Source organism: Pectinophora gossypiella, chromosome 25 (genome assembly GCF_024362695.1).
Source record: "Pectinophora gossypiella chromosome 25, ilPecGoss1.1, whole genome shotgun sequence".
Lineage (NCBI taxonomy): Eukaryota > Metazoa > Arthropoda > Insecta > Lepidoptera > Gelechiidae > Pectinophora > Pectinophora gossypiella.
The window spans coordinates 10,117,107-10,143,641 of record NC_065428.1 but is presented as its reverse complement, the minus strand read 5'-3'; the positions used below and the strand labels follow the sequence as shown (position 1 = coordinate 10,143,641).

General features: G+C 39.2%; 1 protein-coding gene and 1 long non-coding RNA gene across 16 annotated transcripts in view; one reads left to right on the top strand and one right to left on the bottom strand.

The window, feature by feature from the left end:
- LOC126378017 (hemicentin-1) overlaps nucleotides 1-26,535 on the top strand; it is a 663,470-nt gene that overhangs the window by 478,487 nt on the left and 158,448 nt on the right. For all 15 annotated transcript variants that reach the window (XM_050026068.1, XM_050026063.1, XM_050026060.1 and 12 more), the window contains one exon: nucleotides 16,464-16,634. In XM_050026068.1, the coding sequence (XP_049882025.1) occupies nucleotides 16,464-16,634 (171 nt within the window). The remainder of the gene's footprint in view (nucleotides 1-16,463; nucleotides 16,635-26,535) is intronic.
- Nucleotides 22,983-26,535, bottom strand: part of LOC126378244 (uncharacterized) — a 101,290-nt gene continuing 97,737 nt past the window's right edge. Inside the window, exon 2 of the long non-coding RNA XR_007568059.1 lies at nucleotides 22,983-23,092. This is a non-coding gene — a long non-coding RNA (uncharacterized LOC126378244). The remainder of the gene's footprint in view (nucleotides 23,093-26,535) is intronic.

Genomic DNA, 26,535 nt, shown 5'->3' with positions numbered 1-26,535 from the left:
TAATTTTACACTCATCAGAAAAGAGAACTTTGCTCCACTGTAGGTATGACCAATTTAGGTGCTCACGTGCAAAGTTAAGGCGCGCTCTTCGATGGTCTGCAGTTAATTTCGGCCCATTTGCTGGCTTATGCGGTACCAGTCCACGATCCTTCAACCTTCTTCTAATTGTAGAGTCACTTACAGCCACCCTTCGTACAACACGAAGCCGCTGCTGCAGTTGAAAAGCGTTAAGGCGTCGATTTCTTAAAGAAGTTGTTACAATAAATCGATCATCTCGCTCAGAAGTGACCCGATTCCTGCCAGATCCTGAACGGCGCGTGAACAAACCAGTCTCCCGATAACGTTTATAGACTCTATGAACAGATGACAGGCTTAGATGCAGTCTTGCAGCCACAACACGCTGACTAAGGCCAGAATCCAGCAATGCCACAACTTGGGCGGCTTCTGTGGGCGAAGTATCCATACGTTTTAGAAAAAAAACCTTTTTTCAGACGTCCCAAAGTCACAGTATTGAAATAAAAAACAAAAAGTTTAAGGATAGGCGCCAATTTTTAGTTTTTAAACGCTAAATGTACTCCAACCCCAAACACACATTTGTCTCAAAACAGTGATTCATTTCGTTTATAAGATAAACAAATGAAATTCTAATTTTGAATTTAGAATTTTCGCTTATTACTGTAATGGCCAAACTGCCAGCTATACATTTATGTATTTTTTTTTATCGTATGAATTCTTTTTTGTGTTAAATTCGGACAGAAACAATGAAAACGGAAGTGTTTCGATTTTTTTGATGAGAAGTGTAATAACCTTTTTTGTAAAGTTTTTGTTTAACTACTGTCTTAAAGCAGTTGAAAGGCAAATTCTGAATGTCAATGGGAATCTTATTGTAAAAACGTATACATTGCCCCTTAAAAGATTTAGTAATCTTATGTATCATGCTGGTCTAACAGGAAGGTCGGTGAGGTGTAGGTACTTAGTTCATCTTGCGATTGATGTACGATAAAGTGCAAAAGTCCAATCAGTTTCTTGCAAAGTAATAAATTAACTGGTTGCACTTAAAACCTCCTGATTACATGAACAAAAACACCTACAAAAACATAAATTTTATTATTATGACAAGTAATGGTTCATAATTTCACCACTGTTTACAAATGATTCGCTGGGCTCAGTGACTGAACTTTTGCTCTTTGGTTGTACCTCTGACTACCCCCCTACCATGTGTGTCTTCTCCTTATCGTGTCGATGGCAAACTAAATAGTATCGGCCCAAAACTTGGCAACAAGTATGGCGCTATCTGCAGCGCTCATCAGATCCTCCTGCGTGCAGGTGTTCGGGCACGCAGGACACGATGTAAGATGTTCCATCGTTTGGGGAACAGTGCCGCACTTGCACTTTAAGTCCGAGCCATCCGAGAAACCCCACCTGAACAAATTGTCCTTACTTCCCTGTGTGTCTAGTATAAAATAGGCTCTGGACACAGGTTGGCCGCTGCAAGGATAATCTCTGCAGGTGGGGATACCTGGTTGATGGTTGCGATGTGTGCGAGTGTGGAGTATTATCACGAACTATGGCTCACCTTTTATGCTGTCCTAAATGCCCTAAACCTGGACTATTAAAGACCTTCACGAAGCCACTGACAATGCCGTAAGCGTGGCCAATTACTGGTTAGCAAATAAATAATATCGATCGCCATCGACTCGCAAAGAAGAAGAAGAACAAGACAATACCACTTATGACTACTACACTTCTACACATTGTTAGTCAACAACATTCCCACCGAAACAAGATTTCAAAAGCTTTCTGGATCCCATTCACAACTCCATCCGACCGAACGGGCACAATAAATTTAACTACAACTTTATCTCCAGAGGCATTCAACTTTAAAAGAACTTTAAACTCGAGATATAGTGAGATATAGCGTAGAAAGCAAGCTATAGTCACGAGGCTATTTCACAGCAGTCTTATTTTTGCCAAGCCGTACGAATGCAAATAAATTGAACTTTGAAACGAAAGCTATAAAGTATGAATTTGAAGTACAGACAGTTTTGTATATGTTTTTACAGCGGTGTAAGACTATATTTCATTTTGTGCACAGACGACGTAGATGTAGACACCGGCAGGCATTAAATGCATAATTATTGTTATGTTTTTGTTAAATATTAAGCAGATAAAAGGGTAGTTTGTAATTTGTGAGGAGGCTGCGACCTCTCACCCTTGACTTGGCAGTCGAATATAGACCTCGATAAAGCTCCGTTGTTTCATTGTGCCTTCTCGACCCCTCCCCGATTTACCTCATGGAATCAACAGTTTTCTGTGTACAAACAATAAACATACCATAAGTACCATATGACATTATAATGTTAAGAAAAACATTATAATTCTCGGTAAGCGTGATCCACCTTAGACCACATCGTCACTTACCATCAGATAAAGGAGAATGGGCGAAACTGGTCCAAGAAACTCCACTGATGAGACTTATATGTAATAAAAGCTTATGCTTTCTCTATAATTCTGGGAAAGTTCTATCAGATTCTGTCCCGGGGTTCTTTTTCTACGCCCGTGTTTGTCCTGGCTATAGTTTTAGTTATTCAGCAACAAATCTTGAGTCGATTTTAGTCCCCCACTGTATTTTATCACATTTTTAACCAGGACAAACATGGCTGTAGAAAAAGTACCCCGGGGCAGAATCTGATAGAATTTTCCCAGAATCATAGGGTCTCATCAGTGGAGGTTCTTGGACCAAGTTTCATACAAATGTGCCCATTGTCATTTGTGGTAAAACGCGAGACCATATTATTAAAAAAAAAAACATTATTTACGGGAAAAATGTATATATAGGCTTAATGAACATATTTTTTATCTTTTAATTGAATGTAGTTAGGCATACATTAAAAGTTATTTAATAACTAGAGGAACACATTCGATACCAGGTATTTTTTTCATTTAGAAAAAGAACTAAAAGTATATAATATAGTGCCTGCCGATGTCTGTATGTTTGTCTGTAGTTAGAACGCTGTCTACTCCCAAATCAGTCTCGGCGGCAGCCCTTCCAACCAGAAGTTATATTTTATCGGAACTCAAATATTCCGTCGATATTTGGAGCATCTACGAGTGATATGTTGCCTAACTTCCACTAGCATTCTGCATTTGTCATGGTTGTTGGAAGAACTTCGTTGGGTAGTACATATAATGTTTGCTAGTTTTCAACATTTTAAATTATGCATTAGTTGCTTGCTGTGTTGATTTATGTTCTTACTTCATACACTGGCTGGCAAAACAAAGTACTTTTTTTTCTAAACAAAAGAAGTTCGAGATTTCAAATAAAGAACTTTTTATAAATAATTTTAACTGATTATTTTGTATCTTTTAAGCTATATATTAGTAACATTTCGAGTCCTTTTCATTTCGCAAGTTTATCTAGTTATTATAATTTTAAGTGTAATTTTTTAAATGTGTTTACAATGGAATTCCATAGTCTCTGCTTATCACGGTGGGAAATACGCGTGAGTTTATGTATGTATGTAGGTAAAAAATTAATAGTTTTGCAGGTCAGTGTCAAATGTAAAAGGGTCCTGACTTCATATTTAGTTTATGTATACGTAGTATTAAACAGAACGACTAGTTTAGTACAATTAGTGATTATATTTAAACAAAGATGACATTTTACAATACCTTCTATGTGCGACTAGCTTTTGCCCGCGACTTCGTCCGCGTGGCGTGTCATAAAATAGAGATATTTGTGTGTGTGGGAGTGCATGTCAAATTTCAAGCATCTAACTTATTTGATACAACATTTTTTTCCCGCTAACTCCCATTTTTTCAAAATACAGCCATATATTTAGAAGATAGGTTGAAAACATCTATCTACTCGTATCTTACGCGGTTTAGATTTTTTCATACAAATGTTTTTTTCCTGCTAACTCCCGTTCCCGTAACAATATTGCAATATCCTGTTGCAACTAAGCTTTAAGTTTACTAAAGTACCTGCATGCCAAATATCAAGCGTCTAACTTAAGTGGTTTACATTTTTCATACAAAAGGATTTTCCCGCTAATTCCCGTTCCCGTGGGAATTCCTGGAATTTCTTTCTTAATGCACCTCTACGGTACCTAAGCTACGTCCCTTCCAAATTTCAAGTGCCTACGTTTAGCCGTTAAGGCTGTGCGTTGATATGTCAGTTAGTCAGTTTCTCCTTTTATATATTTAGATAAGAATTAGATCTGTCTAAGTACGTAAGCTAGGGTTGTGATGTGCATTAGCATAGAGATTTATCAATCGATCGATTCTTTTCTATCTAACACTAGGATTGAGAGCGACTGAAAAACGGAACGCATTCGGAGCTGCTTTTCGTCCTAGACATAATATGAATACCGACAGAGGGATATTCTTCTTTCTAACATGACGGATTGTTACATGAGCGACGGGAAGTCAACCTTATCATAACGATTTATTGTGCTTTTATGTTCTTAATTTCCCTCGGTAATCATTTCCGAAAACAAACAAATGCTAATTACCATGTTCATCAGAATTTGAATTCAGAACTTTATATTTGTTGTTCTGTTTTCCCGCGTGAACAACAATTATAATAATTAGTTCTGAATTCAAATTTTGATACAAGATAAAATATGCATGGAAATTAGCATTCGTTCTTATTCAGGAATGCAATAGTTACCAAGGGACTTGAAGAAAATAACAGTATTACTGTAAAATTATATTTTATACTTATTTTATCATCACCATCTCCCTAACATACTATCAGTTTTTCACAGGGTTCGCTTACCTAACCTGAAGATTTGACAGGACTGTTTTTTTATAGGAGCGACTGCCTGTCTAACCATTCAACCCGTGAAGGGAAACCCAGCTCAATACGAGTACAGGTTAGGTTAGGTCACATACTTCCGAAAATGCATTTCTCGGGAATTTCCTCACGATATATTCCTTCACCGCTGAGCACGTGATAATCACTTATGATCCAAACACAAATTTGAAAACAAATTCAACAATCATTGGTTTATTTAATAATTTTATAAAGTACGATAATTAATTCCATATCTTGAATAATCCAATTTACTAATAACAACTTCTATGTACACCTGTTCCTAAGTACACATTAACCGTTTAATATCAAGAAGTCAAACAACTTTAACACAATATAATATTATGTATAAATTAACTGAATACTCAACCCACTCAAATCTAACGTTCTAATATTAAATACCTCATATCCAAAACAGTAGCGACAAATTCTCATAATCACAGCCACACGACAGTCGTTGACAGCTGTCAGCGACTGTCTTCCCTGTCGCCGACTGTCAGTTTTCCCGCCAATTTCGCGCTGTCAAGACGCATGACGACTCAGAGGGTGCGTTAGATTCTTGACATTATTCGATTGTAAAAAAAAAAATTCACGCCTATTTCCCGTTGGGGTAGGCAACGACCGCGATATTCTACTTGCTAAGATCCTGACACATGACTTTCGCTTGTTCCACTCCCATCATCATCTTCATGCATGCTCACCGGTTTACAGTATTGTTGATCTGGTCTTCCTCTCAGTTTTTTTCTTGGCGGAAAATAAGCGTGATCTTGTATGTATGTATAAAATGTAAAGAATAAAACAGTAAAAATTATGTAGGGTTCGGTGGGTCACACTTGATATCAAAAACATAAACAAGCGGCAAAGAAAGAGGGAAGACAGATATGTCTGCCCGTAGAAAATTATGGATCTACCTACTCCACTCAATCTCATCAGTCATCCCGTGATCATGGCACTTGCAACAGTATCGAAATATCGGGAGTCTCATATCGCTATTTTAAACGCGGTAAGAACCCGTTATTATGTGTTTTAATTATATTTTGAATTTGTCACAAACCTCTTTATCACCTGTACCTGCCTTTTTATCAACGCGTAACTCTTTTTCTATTTGTGGAGATTTCTCATTAGCATTGTTTACATCTATCGTCTAGATCTATAGTTATTATTTGACTGTTAATCTTCCTAAGAAAATAAAATTGATAAATAAAATAAATTGAAAGCTCATGTGAAGCTTACGTTATGTAACAAAGCTTATTATAAAATTAACGATTACCTAAATGACAAATATGCCTGGTATTGAATGTTCCTCTAGTTATTAAATAACTTGTAATATATACCTACATTGATTTAAAAGATGTGTTGTTATTGCAGTTTCTTGTCATTTCTTCTCCTCAGCAGTAACACATTACGAAATGACTTCTCCATTGACTTGTAACGCTACCCACCCTGTTTGCGATCACGGATAAATTTCTATAAAGCAAATGAGCCACTCCAAAGCAAACAATACAATTATCCCCTCCGGAAACCTCAGGGGAAGGAACGAAAAGAGAAAGAGTGCAAATTGAAATAATAATTGAAATTGAGGAGCGGATTCCGTTCGATCAAATCCGGGATTTGAAACTTAACTTAAATTCGTCGTGAAAGGCCGCTAAAGACGGAGTGTGGTTTTTGAAAAAAACTTAACGTTTGGCTAGAAACGTAGAGGAAGAGTAGAATACTGAACATGGTCGTATAGATTCAAATTCAAATTCAAAAATATCTTTATTCAGTAGGTAACATAGTTACACTTTGAATCGTAAATTTTTACATAACGAACGTCTCATCCGCCTAAAACTACTGCAGCTTCTCACAACCTGTATAGCCGGGGAAAAAAAGCTGCAAGAAAAATTTCGGCACAGGGCCCTAGACGTTCTTTAAAAAAATAAAAATAAACATAAAATATTGGTATACAATTGAGTAATTTAGCTGCCTAATATCAGTTCTCAGACAGTTAATCCCATGCATTCATATCTTCTAAATAATCACTAACTTTATAATAACTTTTGGATAGCTCATGACTGTACTGCAACTGGGGTAGTTAGAAGTACAGTCATGAGCAATATAATGTACCCACTTTAGGACTCTGTCGCACTAACATATTTGACATTTAGTGAGACTTACAGTTCAATTTGTCAAAAAAGTTAATGTGACATGGTACCAAAGTGTATACATATTAATGCTCGTGACCGTACATCCATCGCAATCGCAAAAAAAAATGAACTAAGTACCCACACTTCACCGAGCTTTCTGTTAGACCAACATGATAGGTAGTGAGTAGTATCGCCATTTATAATGATCGAGCCAAGTGTGTTAAAGATATCAAGTGCAGCTTTCTTAATTTATCAATTAATAACTCATTTGTGCAAGTTTTCTTCTATCGTGTGGGTTGTGAGGTGATAACTAACCCCATCATCCCTGGTGTCAGGGTTATTATTGAGCCCCCAAAGGCCCCTGACATGACTCATGTAACGACTACGTACTTACATCAGTAAGAAGTATCCGGGACCAACGGCTTAACGTGCCTTCCGAAGCACGGATCATCTTACTTTTTGGACAATCAGGTGATCAGCCTGTAATGTCCTAACCAAACTAGGGATCACAAAGTGATTTTTGTGATTTGTCCCCACCGGGAATCGAACCCGAGGCCTCCGGGATCGTGAGCACATCGCTCAACCACTGGACCACAGAGGCCGTTTGTGCAAGTGGTAGAAAGGTATACGTATAATGAATCTTATATTTATACAGTCGCTTCTGTAAAAAACCGTCCCTCATTCAGCGCTTATCGCTATCGACCCACTAGGGTCGATTAACCCTATCAAATATTCTTCCTCTCAGACGACGCCCTGAGCCGAGGTTCGCACGCAACTGGGCACCCTCAGGCCTGTTGTCTTAAGCGTTGTACTGGGTGAGAGCCTTCAGCGCTTCCCATTTGTCCGGCCAAGTAGTTAATGCCACCTGCGGCAAATCTACAATAAGTCACGCCAAAAAAAATCTTCAGGTTAAAAATCTGTCCAATCTTCAGGTTAGGTAAGCGGACCCTGTGAAAAACGTGACAATGCTAGGGGGACGATGATGATGATGATCATAGTTTTTATCGACGGCATTAACTACTTGGCCGGACACATGGGTTGCTTTGTGCGCCCTAGCCCGGTGCAAGTAACAATTCAGCTCAAGTCGTCATTTACCATCAGGTGAGATTGTGGTCAAAAGCGTGCCTATTTTATTAAAAAAAAACCACTTCGCAGAGGATATTTGAAATAACTAATCAATCATAGTACGATAAGCGCTCAATGAGAGAAAACGTCGACCGCGGCGGCGGGGTCGGTATCGGCGTCTTGAAGAATGTGTTGTCGCGAGCTGATTGGCCACTTCTATGGCTAGAGTAATCAAGTCGTCAGGATGGTACATTACATGCTTTGGGCAGCTCAATGGTATCATTGACCACATATGATAGAAGTAGAATATCCTCTCTCTCTCTATTTAAGAGCTGCGCTCTTGTCGGTGGAGCAATCGCCATTCCTCTCTTCTTCCCGCCAAAACCTTCACCTTCCGATACGACACGACCTGCACCTTCTCTTTTATTTGTTTCATAAATGTTATCCTAGGTCTACCCCTTCCTCTCTTCCCTTCAATTATAATATATAACAATAACAATTATATATATATTTATCAAGTGGAATATACATACATACATAAACAGCCTATATACGTCCCACTGCTGGGCACAGGGCTCCCCTCAATCAACCGGAGGGGGTGTGTTTTTACGGCTAATAGCCGGGACCAACGGCTTAACGTGCCCTCCGAAGCACGGAATCATTTTTACTTTTTCGGACAATCAGGTGATTCAAGCCTGAAAAGTCCTTACCAAACAAAGGACAGTCTCACAAAGTGATTTCGACAATGTCCCCATCGGGAATCGAACCCGGACCTCCAGATCGTGAGCCTAACGCTCTAACCACTAGACCACGGAGGCTGTCAACACATGGGTTTGTAGCTACATATATTATATAACTATATATAGTAGAATATATCTAGACAAAATAAATCATTAAGTTTAGTATTGAATGCAATCTGGTATAAATGAAATTGCAAGAGACACAACTCCTCTTAGGATCTTTTCTAATTAATTTGAAATACGGACTGCTGAGTTTTAATTAACTTTCTGCATCAGATACTTATCGCTGTATAGTGATGGGAAAGTGTCGATGAAATGTATCCATAGCTGGTTTACCCTATTCTAAACAAAACGAAGTAACATCGGCAAGTGTATAGCTCTAAAGTTTAAAAAAAAATGTTTAGTGAATGTTTTATGCGAAATAAATAATTATGATTCTTGTAAGTATAATTATAGATGTCATCGACATCGGCTTCCGTGGTCCAGTGGTTGAGCGTTGGGGTCACGATCCAGAGGTCCTGGGTTCGAATCCCGGGGGACTGGGGACATATCACAAAAATCACTTTGTGATCCCTTGATTAGGACATTACAGGCTGATTATCTGATTGTCCGAAAATAAGAAGATCCGTACTTTGGAAGGCACGTTAAGCCGTTGGTCCCGGTTACTACTTACTGATGTAAGTGGGTAATCGTTACATGAGCCATGTCAGGGGCCTTTGCCCCACACGATACCCACTCGATAGAAGATACTTTTTTTTTCCCATCACTAATGGACTTAAGTGTAATCGAGCGAATGCTACACTAAAGTTTTAAATGTTTTAATATTCGTAAACGAAGTCTATCTTCTATAAACAACTACTATTCCAACAAGAAGATCTTAATATAACTTCATTCTTACTTTTGAAGTTACTTTTGTAAGATAAATACTGGAAAATGAAATATAATGTTTATTATCATAGAACTATATCTTTCATAGAGTTATTATACCTAGTCTTAATTACACAAATACATATATAAATTCACGCCTATTTCCCAATGGGGTAAGCAAAGAGTATGGCAAAGGCAACGACTACATTTACGCTGACGCTGTAAACCTTTAACGGCTTCTATCGTGTGGGTTGCGAGGTGGATTATCAACCTCATCCACCCTGGTGTCAGGGTTACTATTGAGCCGCCAAAGGTCCCTGGCATAGCTCATGTAATGACTACTTACATCAGTAAGTAGTAACTGGGGTCAACGGCTTAACGTGTGTCCCCGATACCGACCCCGCCGGCGTGGTCGACGATTTCCCTCATTCAGCGCTTATCGCTATCGACCCACTAGGGTTGATTAATTCTTTCAAATATTTTTCCTCTCAGACGACACGCCCTGAGCCGAGGTTCGCGCCCAACTGGGCACCCTCAGGCCTGTTGTCTTAAACGATGTACCGGGTGAGAGCCTTCAGCGCTCCCCATTTGTCCGGCCAAGTAGTTAATGCCATCTGCGGCAAATCTACAATAAGTCACGTCAAAAAAAAAAGGCTTAACGTGTCTTCTGAATCACGGATCATCTTACATCCGGACAATCAGGTGATCAATCAGCCTGTAATGTCCTAACCAAACTAGGGATCACAAAGTAATTTTTGTGTTATGTCCCCACCGGGATTCGAACCCGGAACCTCTGGATCGTGAGCCCAACGGTCAAACCACTGGGCCACGGAGGCCGTTACCGTATCCGTCACGTTAACCTTTAACGTGATTATTAATCAATCAATCAATCAATCAATCAATAATACTTTATTGCACAAGAACATATATAAAGGACATAAACATACGAATAAAACATAAGCACAATAGGCGGCCTTATTGCTAAACAGCAATTTCTGCCAGGCAACCTTAGGGTGAAAGAAAATTATTTATTACCTATTGTTTCATTGCTTGGGTACATAATTATTTAAAAATATAATGGCAGACGGATCTGTATGACAACCACGCCGCGCGCGAATTATATTGAGCGCTTCGACCAATCAACGATACGAATGCTATCTACGTAGATGGACGTCAAACGGCTATTGGTCGAAGGCCTCGATATAATTCGCGCCGCGCGCGATGCGGTTACCGTGCAGAGCCTACAGAAACATATTATATAAAAATAATTGTGACTTCGTATATTGATCAGATATGGTATATAATTATGTTGCTACCTATATTGCTACTCGTTATTTTGATCACAATAATAATGGGTGGAAGATGTGTTGTGAAGATTTGCCTTGGTATAATAAATAGGGTCATCATTTATACTCAAAAACAAAAATAAAAGATGCATATACGAGTATCTGTTCATCATTATCAGCCGTAAGACGCCCACTGCTGGGCATAGGCCACCCCCAAGGATCTCCACGACCATTGGTCCTGCGTTGCTCGCATCCAGCAGCATTATATCTGTTATCCAAGTTATCAGAAGGTTAAAAGAAGGCAACTTTGTACAGCGCTATCTGTATTTTTTTACGGAATTTCGCCTGGAAAGTTCTTCATTGGTCAACAGCATCGTATATAACTGTCTTATATAGCTCTTAATCAATGGCCTGGGGTAGCTTTTCCCACATTATTTCCCTAAGGGGATTTTTGGGAGTAATACAGTGATAAATGTGGGTCCTTAAGTACGAAAACTCATTAGTTCGGGAATGTTCTATTTTTATATAAAAGACGGCCTTGCCCTTAAATATATTAAGGTCCAAACTAACTAGAAGTTACTCCTGAAAAGAAAGATATTAAAGACTGTTTTGTTAATATTGATAAATGTTCGGTTCATTACTTAATTAATTTTCGTTCACAGACTTTTTTGTGTTAATTATTTTCTGTAGTTATCTGAATGTTGATTTCCTCCTTAATTATATTCTCAAAGATATTATAGACTGCAGTTACCAATCGCATTCGTCTGCCGAAGTACATGACCAGTCAGTTCCTATTTTGTTTACTGTTATGCATTTATAAAGACGTGGACTTTCCTTATGAGTATGCGGCAGTACGTTCACGACGTCTACGGTCACGAGTATTAATAAGTATTCACTTTGATACCATGTCACATAAACTTTTTTGACTAATGAAACTGTAAGTCTCATTAAATGACAAAAATGATAGCGTGACAGGTTTCTAAAATGGGTATATGATATTGCTCATGACAGTGCGTGTATGCGTCATCTCTTCAAAAAGTGTCTGAAAAAATGTAGTGTAAAGCCAGCCCAAAGGCAGGTATCGTCTATAATTTCTCTGAGCTAAATATTCAATAGCAATATGGCCGCCCATTGTTCTCTATTCATTTCTATTTTGTTATTTATTTCCTATGTTATGAAGGTCTTATTTGTTGCTAACATTTAAAGCAATAATATGCCATCCATGTATATGAAATTTTTGGATTTTTGGATCTGATTTACACCTTTTTTCAATAAGACACAATATTTTTCAGCAAAATAAGTATATGGTATTATACTTACTTACCAGAAAATACATTCTGACTCAAACAACAATATTAACTCGCGGCCTATATGAAAATATCTGTTGTTTTCGTATAGGCAACTCATTAAAATACGGCTATTTATGGAATAATATTTCAATACAAACAGACAGACACGAGTTAACAAGCTTAACGGATTGTTGAATGCTTTCAGCAGTTATTTTCCTCTTATTGAAGGTACTATTGCAGGAAAAAAGGTATAAATATGTCTGTTATTGATTTTGAGTAACTAGTGACTCGCCCCGGTTTCGCACGGGTAAATTATAAATTAATATGCAAGTTAAATTGGAGATATCCTTAGAAAAGGTTTAGTACAATCTATTCTTAACCAGCGTGCATGTATGAAACGATTGATGAATGTGTAGGAAGCAAGAGAAGTGTGTATGTGTAAGGATCGAAGCAAATGGAGTATCTGCTTACCCCGGTGGGAAATAGGTGTGAGTTTGTGTTTGTATGTTTTATGCAAGTTTGGAATCGATAGCTTTAAAAATATTTTTTTTTGCATACTAAGTTACACCTCGAATTTCACCCCCAGTAAGGATTGTGTAAAAATAATTAGATACATTTTAATTTCTTTCATAATGAGTATTAATAATAGTAATAATTATCAGTGGTAATTTGTAAATATTTACTTTTTATTTTGGTGCAGTATTGTAAACTCTACCATTAAAAGTATAGAAGTTTCATACAAAGTTTGCCACCCCTTTTTACCTTTCTAGGGGATGAGTTTCGCAAAATCCTGTCCTAATGAGTATATCTACGTCCTAAAAGTAACCCCCCTCCAAAAATTGAGACTTACATCACGTGTAACTTCTGAGATATTGTTGGATGAGTCAATGACCTTTCGATTTTATATACAGGCTGTTAGTGATATCAACTCAGAATCATGGTCTGAATCATCCCCCTCAGTATTCGTTACGGTGTCACTAACACCCATACGTACTCGTATGGCTACCTGTACGTACTTGTTCAGGGTGTAAGTGACATCGCAACGAATACTGAGAGCATTCTGAATTAATATCAAGTAGAATTTTCCGTCGCCAAAGTATAGAAATGAAAATAATTTAAAAAACACTAACATTTTCATGAGTTTTGCGACGGAAAATTCCACTTGATATCAATCATCCCTTTCAATATTCATTACGATGTCGCTAACTTCCAGTATTATAATAGATACTTTTTGATGAGAAAATCGCATAAAGTTTTATAAGAAGATTTGCTTTCCTTTCAAGTCTTCGACGAAAATGTGCCTAACATAAGAAATTCCAAGTACATTAGATAACGCCTAATTCCCATAGGCAAAGACCACATAATAATATTTACTACGATCCTGATACACCATGTTTACTTCTTCCACTCTTATCTATTTTTCTTCTATCAAGAAAAAAAAAGATCTATTTTTAAAAATCAGAATTCAGTGGTTTAAAGCCCGAGCTGGGATTCGAACTTGAGACTTACCCGATTACTTTAGCAATAGAGCCGGTCAATCAGCTCGCGACACCAAACACTTTAGGACCCTGATACCGACCCCGCGGGCGTGGTCGACGAATTCCCTCAATCAGCACTTATCGCTATAGGCCCACTAAGATCGATTACTTCGTTCATATGTTTTTCCTCTCAGACGACGCCCTGAGCCGAGGTTCGCGCCCAACCTTCAGGCCTGTTGTCTTTATCGTTGTACCGGGTGAGAGCCTTCGGCGCTCCCCATTTGTCCGGCCAAGTAGTTAATGCCATCTGCGGCAAATCTACAACACGAAAAGTCAAAAAAAAAGAACTTGAGACATTATTACGTAAGTCATGCGTTCCCCCAACTAGGCTGTCGCGTATTCACTTTACAGATTAGTAATTAAGACACTATCCAGGCCACAAAGCACAAAGACCTGGTTTCCATTCCTCCTTAATACTTAATCTCAGCACAACAGAAAAAAGCAAAAAACCATAACCCAAGCTTTCCCATTTTGTTCTTTGAGAGAAAATTTTCAATTTTCTTTATTCGCCGTCCAAACAACGCTGGACGCGACTGTACACCCAATCACAGCGATTGTCTTCGTAACTGTATTACTTGATTGTGCCCTCTGATTTTATATCTCGACTGTACCGAAATGTGCAGCTTTTTTAATGTTTGAGTGCAGTTATTATGAAGGAGTGCTTTGTTATTGATAAAAGGGATAATTAATTACAATCCTGAAATACGTATGCGGCACGATGGGTGGTGAGGATGGTATCCCGACGTGTCGGCAGTGTAGAGGAATGGTTGGCGATAACGATGACAAAATAACGTATTAAATTCAGCAGGAATATACCAGATGTTAGTCACATCGTAACGAATACTGAGAGGGATGACTCAGGCCATGATTCTGAGTTAATATCAAGTGGAATTTTCCGTCGCAAAAGTATGGAACTAAAAATGATTAAAAAAAACACAAAAAAATGTCAAGAATTTTCAGACAGAAATTCCACTTGACATCAACTCAGAATAAGGGTCTGAATCATCCCCCTCAGTATTCGCTACGATGTCACTAACATCCTGTATAATATAGTTTATTAATAACACGTCACAATCTAATTATAACGATGCTTAGATATAAGATCAAATCCAAAATTAGAGGGCACGGCCAGAGCTAAACAGTATAATATATTTATGTTGTTCTTATGAAGGTCCGGGATGCAATGAGTCAGTGTAAAGTGAAAGGAAAGCGGAATGGAATGAGAATTTCGAAATTTAAAATGATTGACGGTCAGAACGAAAGGCCAGTATGTGTAGAGTATGTACAGTGCGTCTATTTTCTTAATGCCACTCAGCATGCATCACATTTTCGAATACAAGCGAATGCTAATTTCCATGTTCATCAATTATTAGATTTATCGTGTACACAAATTTGAAGTCAGAACTGAGTACTTTATTGTTGTTTTCCTGCGTGACCTAAACGTGAGTAATGAAAACCTGGAGATTAAGAAATATATTGTATAAATATAAACAACTTACAAAAAAAACTATCAACCAAAAGCCAATACTTGAGAATGTAAAAGCAAATTCCAGTAATTATAATGCAGATGCACTCCGTAGTCCGTTGCTACGCGCGTAGCAACTACATCCGACATTTGCTACGAACGTGCTGTGAAGTGAGTTCTAATTCAAATGGTTTGTGTTGTAAGGAGTAAAAATATTTATTTTTGTGTCCTAAGGGTCTGAAAAGGCCTCATTGAAGCAATTCATTTTATTAAATATAGGTAGGCATATTGCAATTTGAGATTTGAGCATATAAAAGTAAGTGCGCAATTTCAACAAAATGACAAACGGCAATGGGTCGTTCTTCTTTTTTATCGACAATAAAAAGACATTTTCTCGATTTATCGGATTTAACATCTTTAAAATTATAACGGCAATAAATATTTTAAAACATCATATAAAGATGTGTCTGTAGAGGACTATTTAGTGGTTCTCTTTATCTTGGTAACATACTTTTCTTTGCAGGCGCATTCCAAAAAATATTGTGACAGAGTGGCCCTTTTCATCGGAGACAGCATTTCAATTTACCACTCTGTCACAGAATTTTGTGAAAAACGATCAAGCTATGTTAATAACTAATTGAGGAACCGATTAGTATTTTGCTTGTATTTTGAGTATAATAAGATAACTATATTTTTGGACAATCAAAACATGAAATAAAATTCTAAAACATAACTTATCAGAAGCAGAACGAAGGACAGATCATTGTCGATAAAAAAGAAGAACGAACGTTGCTTTTTTCTCTTCCCTTATTTCAGCGATAAACAACGCCTTTCGAATTTGAATACCGCCAATATTTTCCATGTTTACCTTTTTTATTGAATTACGAATTTCGAGATTACGTAAAATCATTCCAAAATAAAAAAATATAACATTGACTTTTAACTAGTTATAAAAAGTCGAAAAATATTATCTAATAGATTTTGTGTGATAAAAGTGTATTAAATGAATAATCACTACACTATATTATTTATTTAATTTTATATAATTTTTAAGTCTTCTTCTATCTTAAAAAAAATAATTAAGTGTTTTGTATGTATGGAAAAAATTCTGAAATAAAGCTTTATTATTATTTGTATGTCGTTTTCGGATCTCGGGCATATGGAAGGCGTGGGTGGGGCCGAAGAATTATTTAATTAATATTCATACATTACGTATATATTTTTTATGCATAATTTAATTTGAGCCTAACATATTCTTATATTTTTTTCAGTGAAGCCAACATCAGTCGAGATGCTGACGGGCGAAGGTCAGAAGCTGCAAGATGGTGAAACCTTCGGCCCCCTGCTGGAGAGGACTAAGATCAACATAACTTGCATAGTGAGGGGGGGAAAGCCACAGCCTAAAGTAGTATGGCGGTTCAACGGGAAGGAGCGGCTTGACGGTGAGTCTGCATTTATTTATACTATGGGTGGGGCAATGTATATTTACGTTTTTACAATAAGATTCCCATTGACATTCAGAATTTGCTTTTCAACTGTTTTAAGACAGTAGTTTGAAATATAAACTTTGCAAAAAAGGTTATAATAAAGTTAGTGATTATTTAGAAGATATGAATGCATGGGATTAACTGTCTGAGAACTGATATTAGGCAGCTAAATTACTCAATTGTATACCAATATTTTTTTTAAGAACTTCTAGGGCCCTGTGCCGAGGTTTTTCTTGCAGCTTCTTTTCTCCGGCTATACAGGTTGTGAGAAGCTGTAGTAGTTTTAGGCGGATGAGACGTTCGTTATGTAAAAATTTACGATTCAAAGTGTAACTATGTTACCTACTGAATAAAGATATTTTTGAATTTGAATTTGGTGGTATTAATAAACTAATCTCAGCTGAGACTGCCCTCAAGATCATGTCAATATGACAGTTCTTATAGAAAAACTCGGACTTGAGCATGACTTTGAGGGCATTCTCAGCTGAGATTTGTTTATAAATACCACCCTATGACTCCTACCGCTTTACCCTAACATAAGCTCACGCATATAACCCAAATCCCAATGCGGTAGCGAGAACAACCATCGTAAGATGAACTAAGTACTCACACTTCAGTTTTCTGTTAGACCAACGCGTTAGTGTAAACTGCACTTAAGATAAATTAATAACTCGTTGGTGCAACTCCGGACCGCTTTACCAATAAAAAAATAAACACAGGGTAAGCAAATTTCAATCGAATTCTGTGATATTTGAATTTAATTTTTCGCACACGTTCGTCCCCTGTTTATTTTTTTATCGGCAAGGCGGATAGTAATTCGATTCTCGACGGTGACACGTCTAGCAAAAAAAACTTTGTGTGTACCTTGTTTGGTTAGGATATTGACGTTCGGTCTCCGTGGTCCAGTGGTTGAATCCCGGTGGGGACATATCACAAAAATCACTTTGTGATCCCTAGTTTGGCTAGGACATTACAGACTGATCACCTGATTGTCCGAAAGTAAGTCGATTCGGGCTTCGTAAGGTACCGGTTACTACTTACTGATGTAAGTACGTAGTCGTTACATGAGTCATGTCAGGGGCCTTTGGCAGCTCAATAATAACCCTGACACCAGGGCTGAGGAGGCGATGAAATAGACGCAGTCTCTTTTCGTATACTGATAAAACAGTCAACCATATGTTCTTGAGGAACATAGTGGATGCGCTACAAAACCTCGGTAGTTCAGAATGATTTCACCATTGTATTGTCGACAACACACTCTTCGAGTAGTTGACCCACAGGCGCCCACAGCCCCCCAAAATTACTTCATGTTCTTACTATGAACCTGACCCGTTCAAACACGGAACATGTTCAATTAAACAGTTAAGGCTGTAACAGCGCCATAACAGTGAGTTGTGGCGCGATTACCATACCCGGCAGTGGATGTAGGTGATGATCGCAGAGCAAGGAAGGGAAATACGCTCGGTTGTTAGAGGCGGTGCTTCTATTAGTGCATATTCTCTTCTATCGTGTGGGGTGTGAGGTGGAGATTTTTTTTTTTTTTAAGAACGTCTAGGGCCTGTGCTGAGGTTTATCTTGCAGCTTCTTTTCCCTATACAGGTTGTGAGAAGCTGTAGTAGTTTTAGGCGTATGAGACGTAAAAATTGATTCAAAGTGTAACTATGTTACCTACTGAATAAAGATATTTTTGAATTTGAATTTGAATTGAAAGTACCAACCTCATCAACCTTGGTGTCAGGGTTACTATTGAGCCGCCAGTGCATATTGACTTCATTGAACATTGACTTCATACTTTTCTGAGCGTAAAAGTGTCATCTATCTGAAAAAAGCTACATTGAAGCAATTAATCGAAATATAAATTTTGCTTTTTCACTTAGTCATTGTGCAATTACTTCTATTAGACTATTTCCAATATTTCGTTTGCTTTTATCGTGCGGGTTGTGAAGTGGATTGCCTACCCCACCAACCCTGGTGTCAGAGTTATTATTAAGCCGCCATTGACTCATGTAACGATTGCGCACTTCCATTAGTAACCAGGGAAGCATGGATCATCGTATTTTCGGATAAGCAAGTGATCAGCCTGTAATAATCTTAACCAAATTAGGGATCACAAAATGAATTTTGTGATATGTCCCCTCCGGACATCCGGATCGTGAGCAGAACGCTCAACCACTGGACCACAGATCAGATTCGATTAGATGAACTGCTTCAATGTGGACATTTCAGATCCCTAGTTTATAAATGGCAGAATCAATTACAGATATTTACATTTTAGTAAAAGTACGAAATCAGAGGAAACAAATTAAATTCTGTGGTAAGCATGGGATCATGGTTATTGTTTCAATTTCGCCTCTAGTAGACCCCGGGCGTGATCAGGTTTCGTGCTCTGTGGCAATGGATGGTAGGTGTAATGAATTACTGTACTTTACCCGCAATGGATGTTCCAGACATCGGCGTTATTCATTTGAAATACGTTTTGAGAATAGATTGATATGGGCTGGATGGTATGTTTGGAAAAAAAAATATCTGTTGAATTTTTTTTACCTGAATTTTACTGCAATAAATGTAAAGTTAATGTTTGGGTAAAGCATCGTGTTTAATTAAATACTCGATAGAATATTGTTTTCTATCGTCGTGTGATACTTTAAATATCGCTTACAATTAAAAAACCGGCCAAGTGCGAGTCGGACTCACGCATGAAGGGTTCCGTACCGTAAATTTAATATTGTATTTTGATATCGAGCAAAAATAGGCAAAATATTGTTTTTTTGTTTATATGGGAGTCCCCCTTAAACTTTTTTTTAATTTTATTATTTATTATAGATAGATAGATAAAATACTTTATTGAGCACAATGGACACAAAACATAAACATATATCATTATTATTAAAATTAATAATTCAGCTGAGTGTTTTGTGAATATTTCAAGTTCCTCATCATCATCTTCAAGTCATTATTGCTATCGAGCGAAAACTGAAAAAGATATTGCATTTGTTGTAAGAGAGCCCGCCTTGAATAATCATTTTATTTCGTTTTTAGTATTTCTTGTTCTAGCGGCAACAGAAATACATAATTTGTGAAAATTTCAACTGTCCACCTAACACGATTCTTGAAATACAGTCTGGTGACAGACGGGCGGGTCTTAGTAATAGGATCCCGTATTTTACCCTTTCGGAGTCTCTTTTTATTTAAGAGCTGCGCTCTTGTAGGTGGAGTAATCGTCTCCATTTTCATTACTCCATAGATAGGGCGTGTGTGGTTTTTTTGTTTTCCAATTTCTCAATCGGTGATGTTCTACCTAGAGCTCTACCAGAATCCATTTCTTCGGCCTCAAACCAGTACTGATACCGCTGCCGCCCGGCATCAGGGGTGCGCTTTTGAGGTAGCAGCGCTTACTCGCTACTACTCTTTCGGTACGGAACCCTAAAAAAAAGTGCTTGGCAGTCGCCATGTTTTAATTAGTTTAGTTTGCCTTTTGTTCCCCTTGTAAACAGTTTCTTAAATAAATCCTCCCAGCCTGAATTCTGGTGCCATTTTATTGCAACCAGCGACCCCAATATGAATGCAGAGTAGCCTCGCAGAATGCATGACGTATCACCTAGCAGGCGACAGTGGAATACTAAATATTATGTAGTAATACTGTACAGCGTGGCGCAGCGGTAAACGCGCTCGGTCTGCGATTGTTGAAGTTAAGCAACTTTCGAAAAGGCCGGTCATAGGATGGGTGACCACAAAAAAAAGTTTTCATCTCTAGCTCCTTCGTGCTTCGGAAGGCACGTTAAGCCGTTGGTTCCGGCTGCATTTGCAGTCGTTAATAACCACCAATCCGCACTGGGCCCGCGTGGTGGTTAAAGGCCTGATCTCCCTATCCATCCATAGGGAAGGCCCGTGCCCCAGCAGTGGGGACGTTAATGGGCTGATGATGATGATGAATATTGTACGTTTGTAGGTACAGGGTAACAGTGACCCCGTATCGAAAACTTGGAGGACGACTCAGACCGTGATTCTTAGTTGATATTAAGTGAAATTTCCTGTTGGACAATTCATGAAAATTTTAGTTGAATTTTTATTTATTTTCAGACGTATTCTAACGGCCTTCGTGGTCCATTGGTTGAGCGTTCTGCTCACGATCCGGTGGTCCCGGGTTCGAATCCCGGCGGGGACAAATCACTTTGTGATCTCAAGCTTGGTTAGGACTTAGCAGGCTGATCACCTGATTTTCCAGAAGTAAAACATGTTAAGTCGTTGGTCCCGTAGTCGTTACTTGAGTCACGTCAGGGGCCTTTGGCCTGTATATGATGATACCCGGATTAGAACCTGGCCGTTCAAAATTCCATTCGACCATAATAACCTCCCAAATAACAACCTCAAGAGTACCATTCCCACTCACATACATACATACATAAACTCACGCCCGTAATCCCTAATGGGGTGGGCAGAGCCACAAGTAATCAAAGACAACTTGCAGCCACTGTTGATACGAAGTCCAAAGATGGATATGATGAACCTTATGGTGATAAGGGATCAGCCTATCGCCCATAACATTAGTCCATCATGTTAGAGGACACAATCCCTCTGTCGGTTTTTACGACATGCCCGGGAAGAGAAGCAGCTGAACGTGTTCTATGTTTTTTATATGCTCCCAGAACAGCATAGAATATTCCCACTCAATAGACATCAAATAAAATTATCTCAACATTTTCATATCGACTTAACCTTCCTTTATTAATTAACTTTCTTACCCTAGCGGCATTGTAATACAAACCTTAAGCGTAACGTCTTAAGTGAAGGTTTCATCTGTAGTAGGAAGGTTCTGGATGATTCCAAGCACGTTTGGGATATGTCTTTAAATTACACCTATGAATATCTAAGGGAATTTTGGGGGAGGGGTGTTGGCAACGGCTTTATATTACGTAAACATACATACATACATAAACTCACGCCCGTAATCCCTAATGGGGTGGGCAGAGCCACAAGTAATCAAAGACAACTTGCAGCCAATGTTGATACGATGTCACTGTTGATTACGTAAACAGCCTATATAATCTGCTAGGCAGATTCTATAGTGGCCTTTTTTTTTACGTGACTTATTGTAGATTTGCCGCAGATGGCATTAACTACTTGGCCGGACAAATGGGGAGCGCTGAAGGCTCTCACCCGGTACAACGTTTAAGATAACAGGCTTGAGGGTGTCCAGTTGGGCGCGAACCTTGGCTCAGGGCGTCGTCTGAGAGGAAAAATATTTGAAAGAATTAATCGACCCTAGTGGGTCGATAGGGATAAGCGCTGAATAAAAGAATATGGTGGACTAGGAGCGAATGAAAACTATGGAACGCCTTGAGCTGCTTATTTTCTCGGATTTGTCGTAAAAACCGACACAAACATTTTACATATTTACATTTACATACAGCCTAGTGGTCTAGTGGTTAGAGCGTTAGACTCACGATCTGGAGATCCGGGTTCGATTCCCGTTGGGAATATTGTCGAAATCACTTTATGAGACTGTACTTTTTTGGCAAGGACATTGCCGGCTGTATCACCTGGTTGTCCAAAAAATTAAGATGATTTCGTGCTTAAAAGCACGTTAAGACGTAGGTTTCGAGCTACTAGACTAACTCGCACTAAAGCAGCGTGGTGGAGTATGCTCTATACCCCTCCAGTTAATTGAGGGGAGGCCTGTACCCAGTAGTGGGACGTATCATCATCAGCCCATTAACGTCCCCAGTGCTGGGACACGGGCCTTCCCTATGGATGGATAGGGAGATCGGGCCTTAAACCATCACGCAGGCCCAGTGTGGATTGATGGTTATTAACGACTGCTAATGCAGCCGGGACCAACGGCTTAACGTGCCTTCCGAAGCACGGAGGAGCTCGAGATGAAAACTTTTTTTTTTGTGGTCACCCATCCTATGACCTGCCTTTGCGAAAGTTGCTTAACTTCAACAATCGCAGACCAAGCGCGTTTACCGCTGCGCCACCGAGCTCCTCAGTGGGACGTATATTGGCTATTTATTATGTCATATATGTACGTACCACAGTAGTACCAAACCAACCACAATCAAATCTAAACCCCTTACAACGTTCAGTCGCAGTATAAATCACAATTGCTCGTTTGCATGCGCCGTTCACGATTGCGCCGTGATGTAGTATGTGCTGAGACGTCGAAATGCACCTGCACTGAATTAATTTATGATCTGCGGTCCTTGTTGAGGACAAGCCCTCGCACTTTGCTACGAGAGGTTTCATTAGGTATGATGTAAGAGTAATTTTTTTTTTTTTTTTTGACGTGACATATTGTAGATTTGCCGCAGATGGCATTAACTACTTGGCCGGACAAATGGGGAGCGCTGAAGGCTCTCACCCGGTACAACGTTTAAGACAACAGGCCTGAGGGTGCCCAGTTGGGCGCGAACCTAGGCTCAGGGCGTCGTCTGAGAGGAAAAATATTTGAAAGAATTAATCGACCCTAGTGGGTCGATAGCGATAAGCGCTGAATGAGGGAAATCGTCGACCACGCCGGCGGGGTCGGTATCGGGGACCTGAAGTGTTTGGTGTCGCGAGCTGATTGGCTGCCTCTATGGCTAGAGTAATCGGGTCGTCGGGATGTAAGAGTAAAGTTCAAAGTGCTTTATTTGTAAGAATATAGGTAAGTACAAAGTGATCTTATAGCTAGGATGTCCGCCATATTCGACCTTATAATTCAGGTTTACAAATTAAAATTATAAATCATGCATTATCATGTCACATCAATTCAATAAATTAATATTATTAATTATTATTAAAAAGTATATTAGTAAATTCAAAATGTTACATTGACCTTCAACAAGTTTATCCATGATAATTCCGTTGAATAAGTTTATAAATTATCGAGGATCTAGGTGGCGCAGCGGTAAACGCGCATGGTCTGCGCTTGTTGAAGTTAATCAACTTTCGCAAAGTCTGGTCATAGGATGGGTGACCACAAAAATGTTTTCATCTCGAGCTCCTCCGTGCTTCGGAAGGCAAGTTAAGCTGTTGGTCCCGGCTGCATTAGCAGTCGTTAATAGCCATCAATCCGCACTGGGCCCGCGTGATGGTTTAAGGCCCGATCTCCCTATCCATCCATAGGGAAGGCCCGTGCCCCAGCAGTGGGGACGATAATGGGCTGATGATGATGAAGTTTATAAACTAAAACGCGACTACGGAAAAATCACGCTCTAAAAAGTGTGGTACAAGAAAATATTTCTGTGAAATTGTTCCGAATATAGATGTTTCGAAGATAGCCGTGAAGGTATGTCAATTTGTCCTAATAATTTGCTTACTACAGCATATGAGCACGGTTATCTCGAAACATCACTATTCGGAAGAATTTCAGAGCAAAAAACTTGTTTCAAACGTTTTAGAGTGTCGTTGTCGATGTAAAGTAATTACCAACCCCATCCACGCTGGTATCAGGGTTACTAGCCGCCAAAGGCCCCTGATGTAGCTCATGTAACGACTACTAACTTACATCAGTATGTAGTAACCGGGACCAACGGCTTAACGTGCCTTCTTTCGAACAATCAGGTGATCAGCCTGTAACGTCCTATAGCCAAACTAGGGATCACAAAGTGATTTTCGTGATGTGTCCCCACCGGGATTCGAACCCAGGACCTCCGAATCGTGATCCTGACGCTCAAACCACTGGACCATCGAGGCCGTTTGTTTTAAAGTTGACTCGTCAGTAATCATGGCTTGTCGTCAAATTGTGAAACTTTGCCGCGCTGAAGAACCGAGACGGGATATTCCGAGAGATGGGACTTGTTAGGAATATTTTAACATAAAATACCATCACACTTATATCCCCGAAAGGGTAGGCAGACATGTGTATACACACCCAGTCGTCGTCAACTTTGTTTAAGTTCCATGTGAGGCGAGGCTAAAATATAAACTGATGACTGTAACCAAATTCGGGTAGTCAGAGGTACATCAAAAAGTTGAAGTAAATACTTACTCCTCGCCGAGCTTTCTATTAGACCCACGTTATAGGCGGTGAGCCGTATCGCCTTCTATAAAGGTCGAGCCAACAATGTTGCTGAAAATTGCACTTAAGATTATCTACAATCAGTCACATCAAAACAAATGAAACACTGACCAAACAGTGTTGCCTCACTTTGAGGTCGCAGGTTCGAATCCAGCACAGGCCTAAACAAATGACTGTCGAATTGGTTTTCGAATTCATGTTTATTTTGTTTGCCAGGAAAAAATATCTGAGAAATGCATTTTCGTGGGGCGACCAAACCCTTATTGGGCTGTTTTTCCTTTGCGGGTTGGAAGGTCAGACAGGCGGTCGCTTTAAAAAACCGGACCTGTCAAATCGTCAGGCTAGGAAAGCGGACCCTGGGAAAAAAGGGGTAATGCTAGGGAGATGATGAATTTCGAACATAAGGACTTCAACTCTCACAAAAGCATCTCCCACATACAATTAGGCATATCGGTCCTTTCCCAAGATAACCGCAAGATATCAATATCCCTAATAGTGTACCCTGGATAAGGGTATTCTATCGATGACAATCCAGGGTTGGAGTGAAATTGCCGTCCACTGTACGGCAGCGGAATACGAAATCACGCGTGTGTAAAGGTCGGTCTATATTGTAGCAAAGTGCAAACTCTGCACATACTGGCCTCTCCTTTATACCGTCAATCATTTTAAATTTGGAAATTCTCATTCCATTTCACAAATTTTGGTTCTGTTACCATCTATGACTGTTTATTGCCATTCTGTTAATACAGTTCTTGTAGGAACGAAACGGAAAAGCCCCATATTTGACCTAGCGTGTAGAGTTTGTAAGGGTTTGTATAGTTAGCCCGTGTAGAGTTAGAAATTTGGCTCTACGTGAGATCTGATAACTTTTTGACATTGTGATAGATATGGAGGAGCTCGGTGGCGCAGCGGTAAACGCGCTCGGTCTGCGATTGTTGAAGTTAAGCAACTTTCGCAAAGGCCGGTCATAGGATGGGTGACCACAAAAAAAAATGTTTTCATCTCGAGCTCCTCCGTGCTTCGGAAGGCACGTTAAGCCGTTGGTCCCGGCTGCATTAGCAGTCGTTAATAACCATCAATCCGCACTGGGCCCGCGTGATGGTTTAAGGCCCGATCTCCCTATCCATCCATAGGGAAGGCCCGTGCCCCAGCAGTGGGGACGTTAATGGGCTGGTGATGATGATAGATATGATCTCGCCTTGGCACACATAAACAGCCTATATACGTCCCACTGCTGGGCACAGGTCTCCCTTCAATCAACCGGAGGGGGTATGGAACATACTCCACCACGCTGCTCCAATGCGGGTTGGTGGAGGTGTTTTTACGGCTAATAGCCGGGACCAACGGCTTAACGTGCCCTCCGAAGCACGGAATCATCTTACTTTTTCGGACAATCAGGTGATTCAAGCCCGAAAAGGTCCATTAATTCTTTCAAATATTTTTCCTTTCAAACGACGCCCTCAGCTGAGGTTTGCGCCCAACTGGGCACCCTCAGGCCTGTTGTCTTAAACGTTGTACTGGGTGAGAGCCTTCAGCGCTCCTCATTTGTCCGGCCAAATAGTTATTGCAAGTAAATAAGTCATCTAAAAAAACAATGCCATTCGAAACATTGTTCTAAAGTACCCATTATTCTTAGAAAAAACAATTTTCATAAAAATAAAATTACAATATCTTGTATTAACTTCCTGGATAATAATTCTAAGAATATTCAATGTAAACTATTCTAGTTATTTGTGTTTATTCAAGGGTACTCGTTTATGAATATTAAAATATTAGTCTAGCATATTTGCTCAATAATAAAAGTAATATAGGTATAGTAAGTGGTCTAGTGGTTAGAGTGGTCTAGTGGTTAGA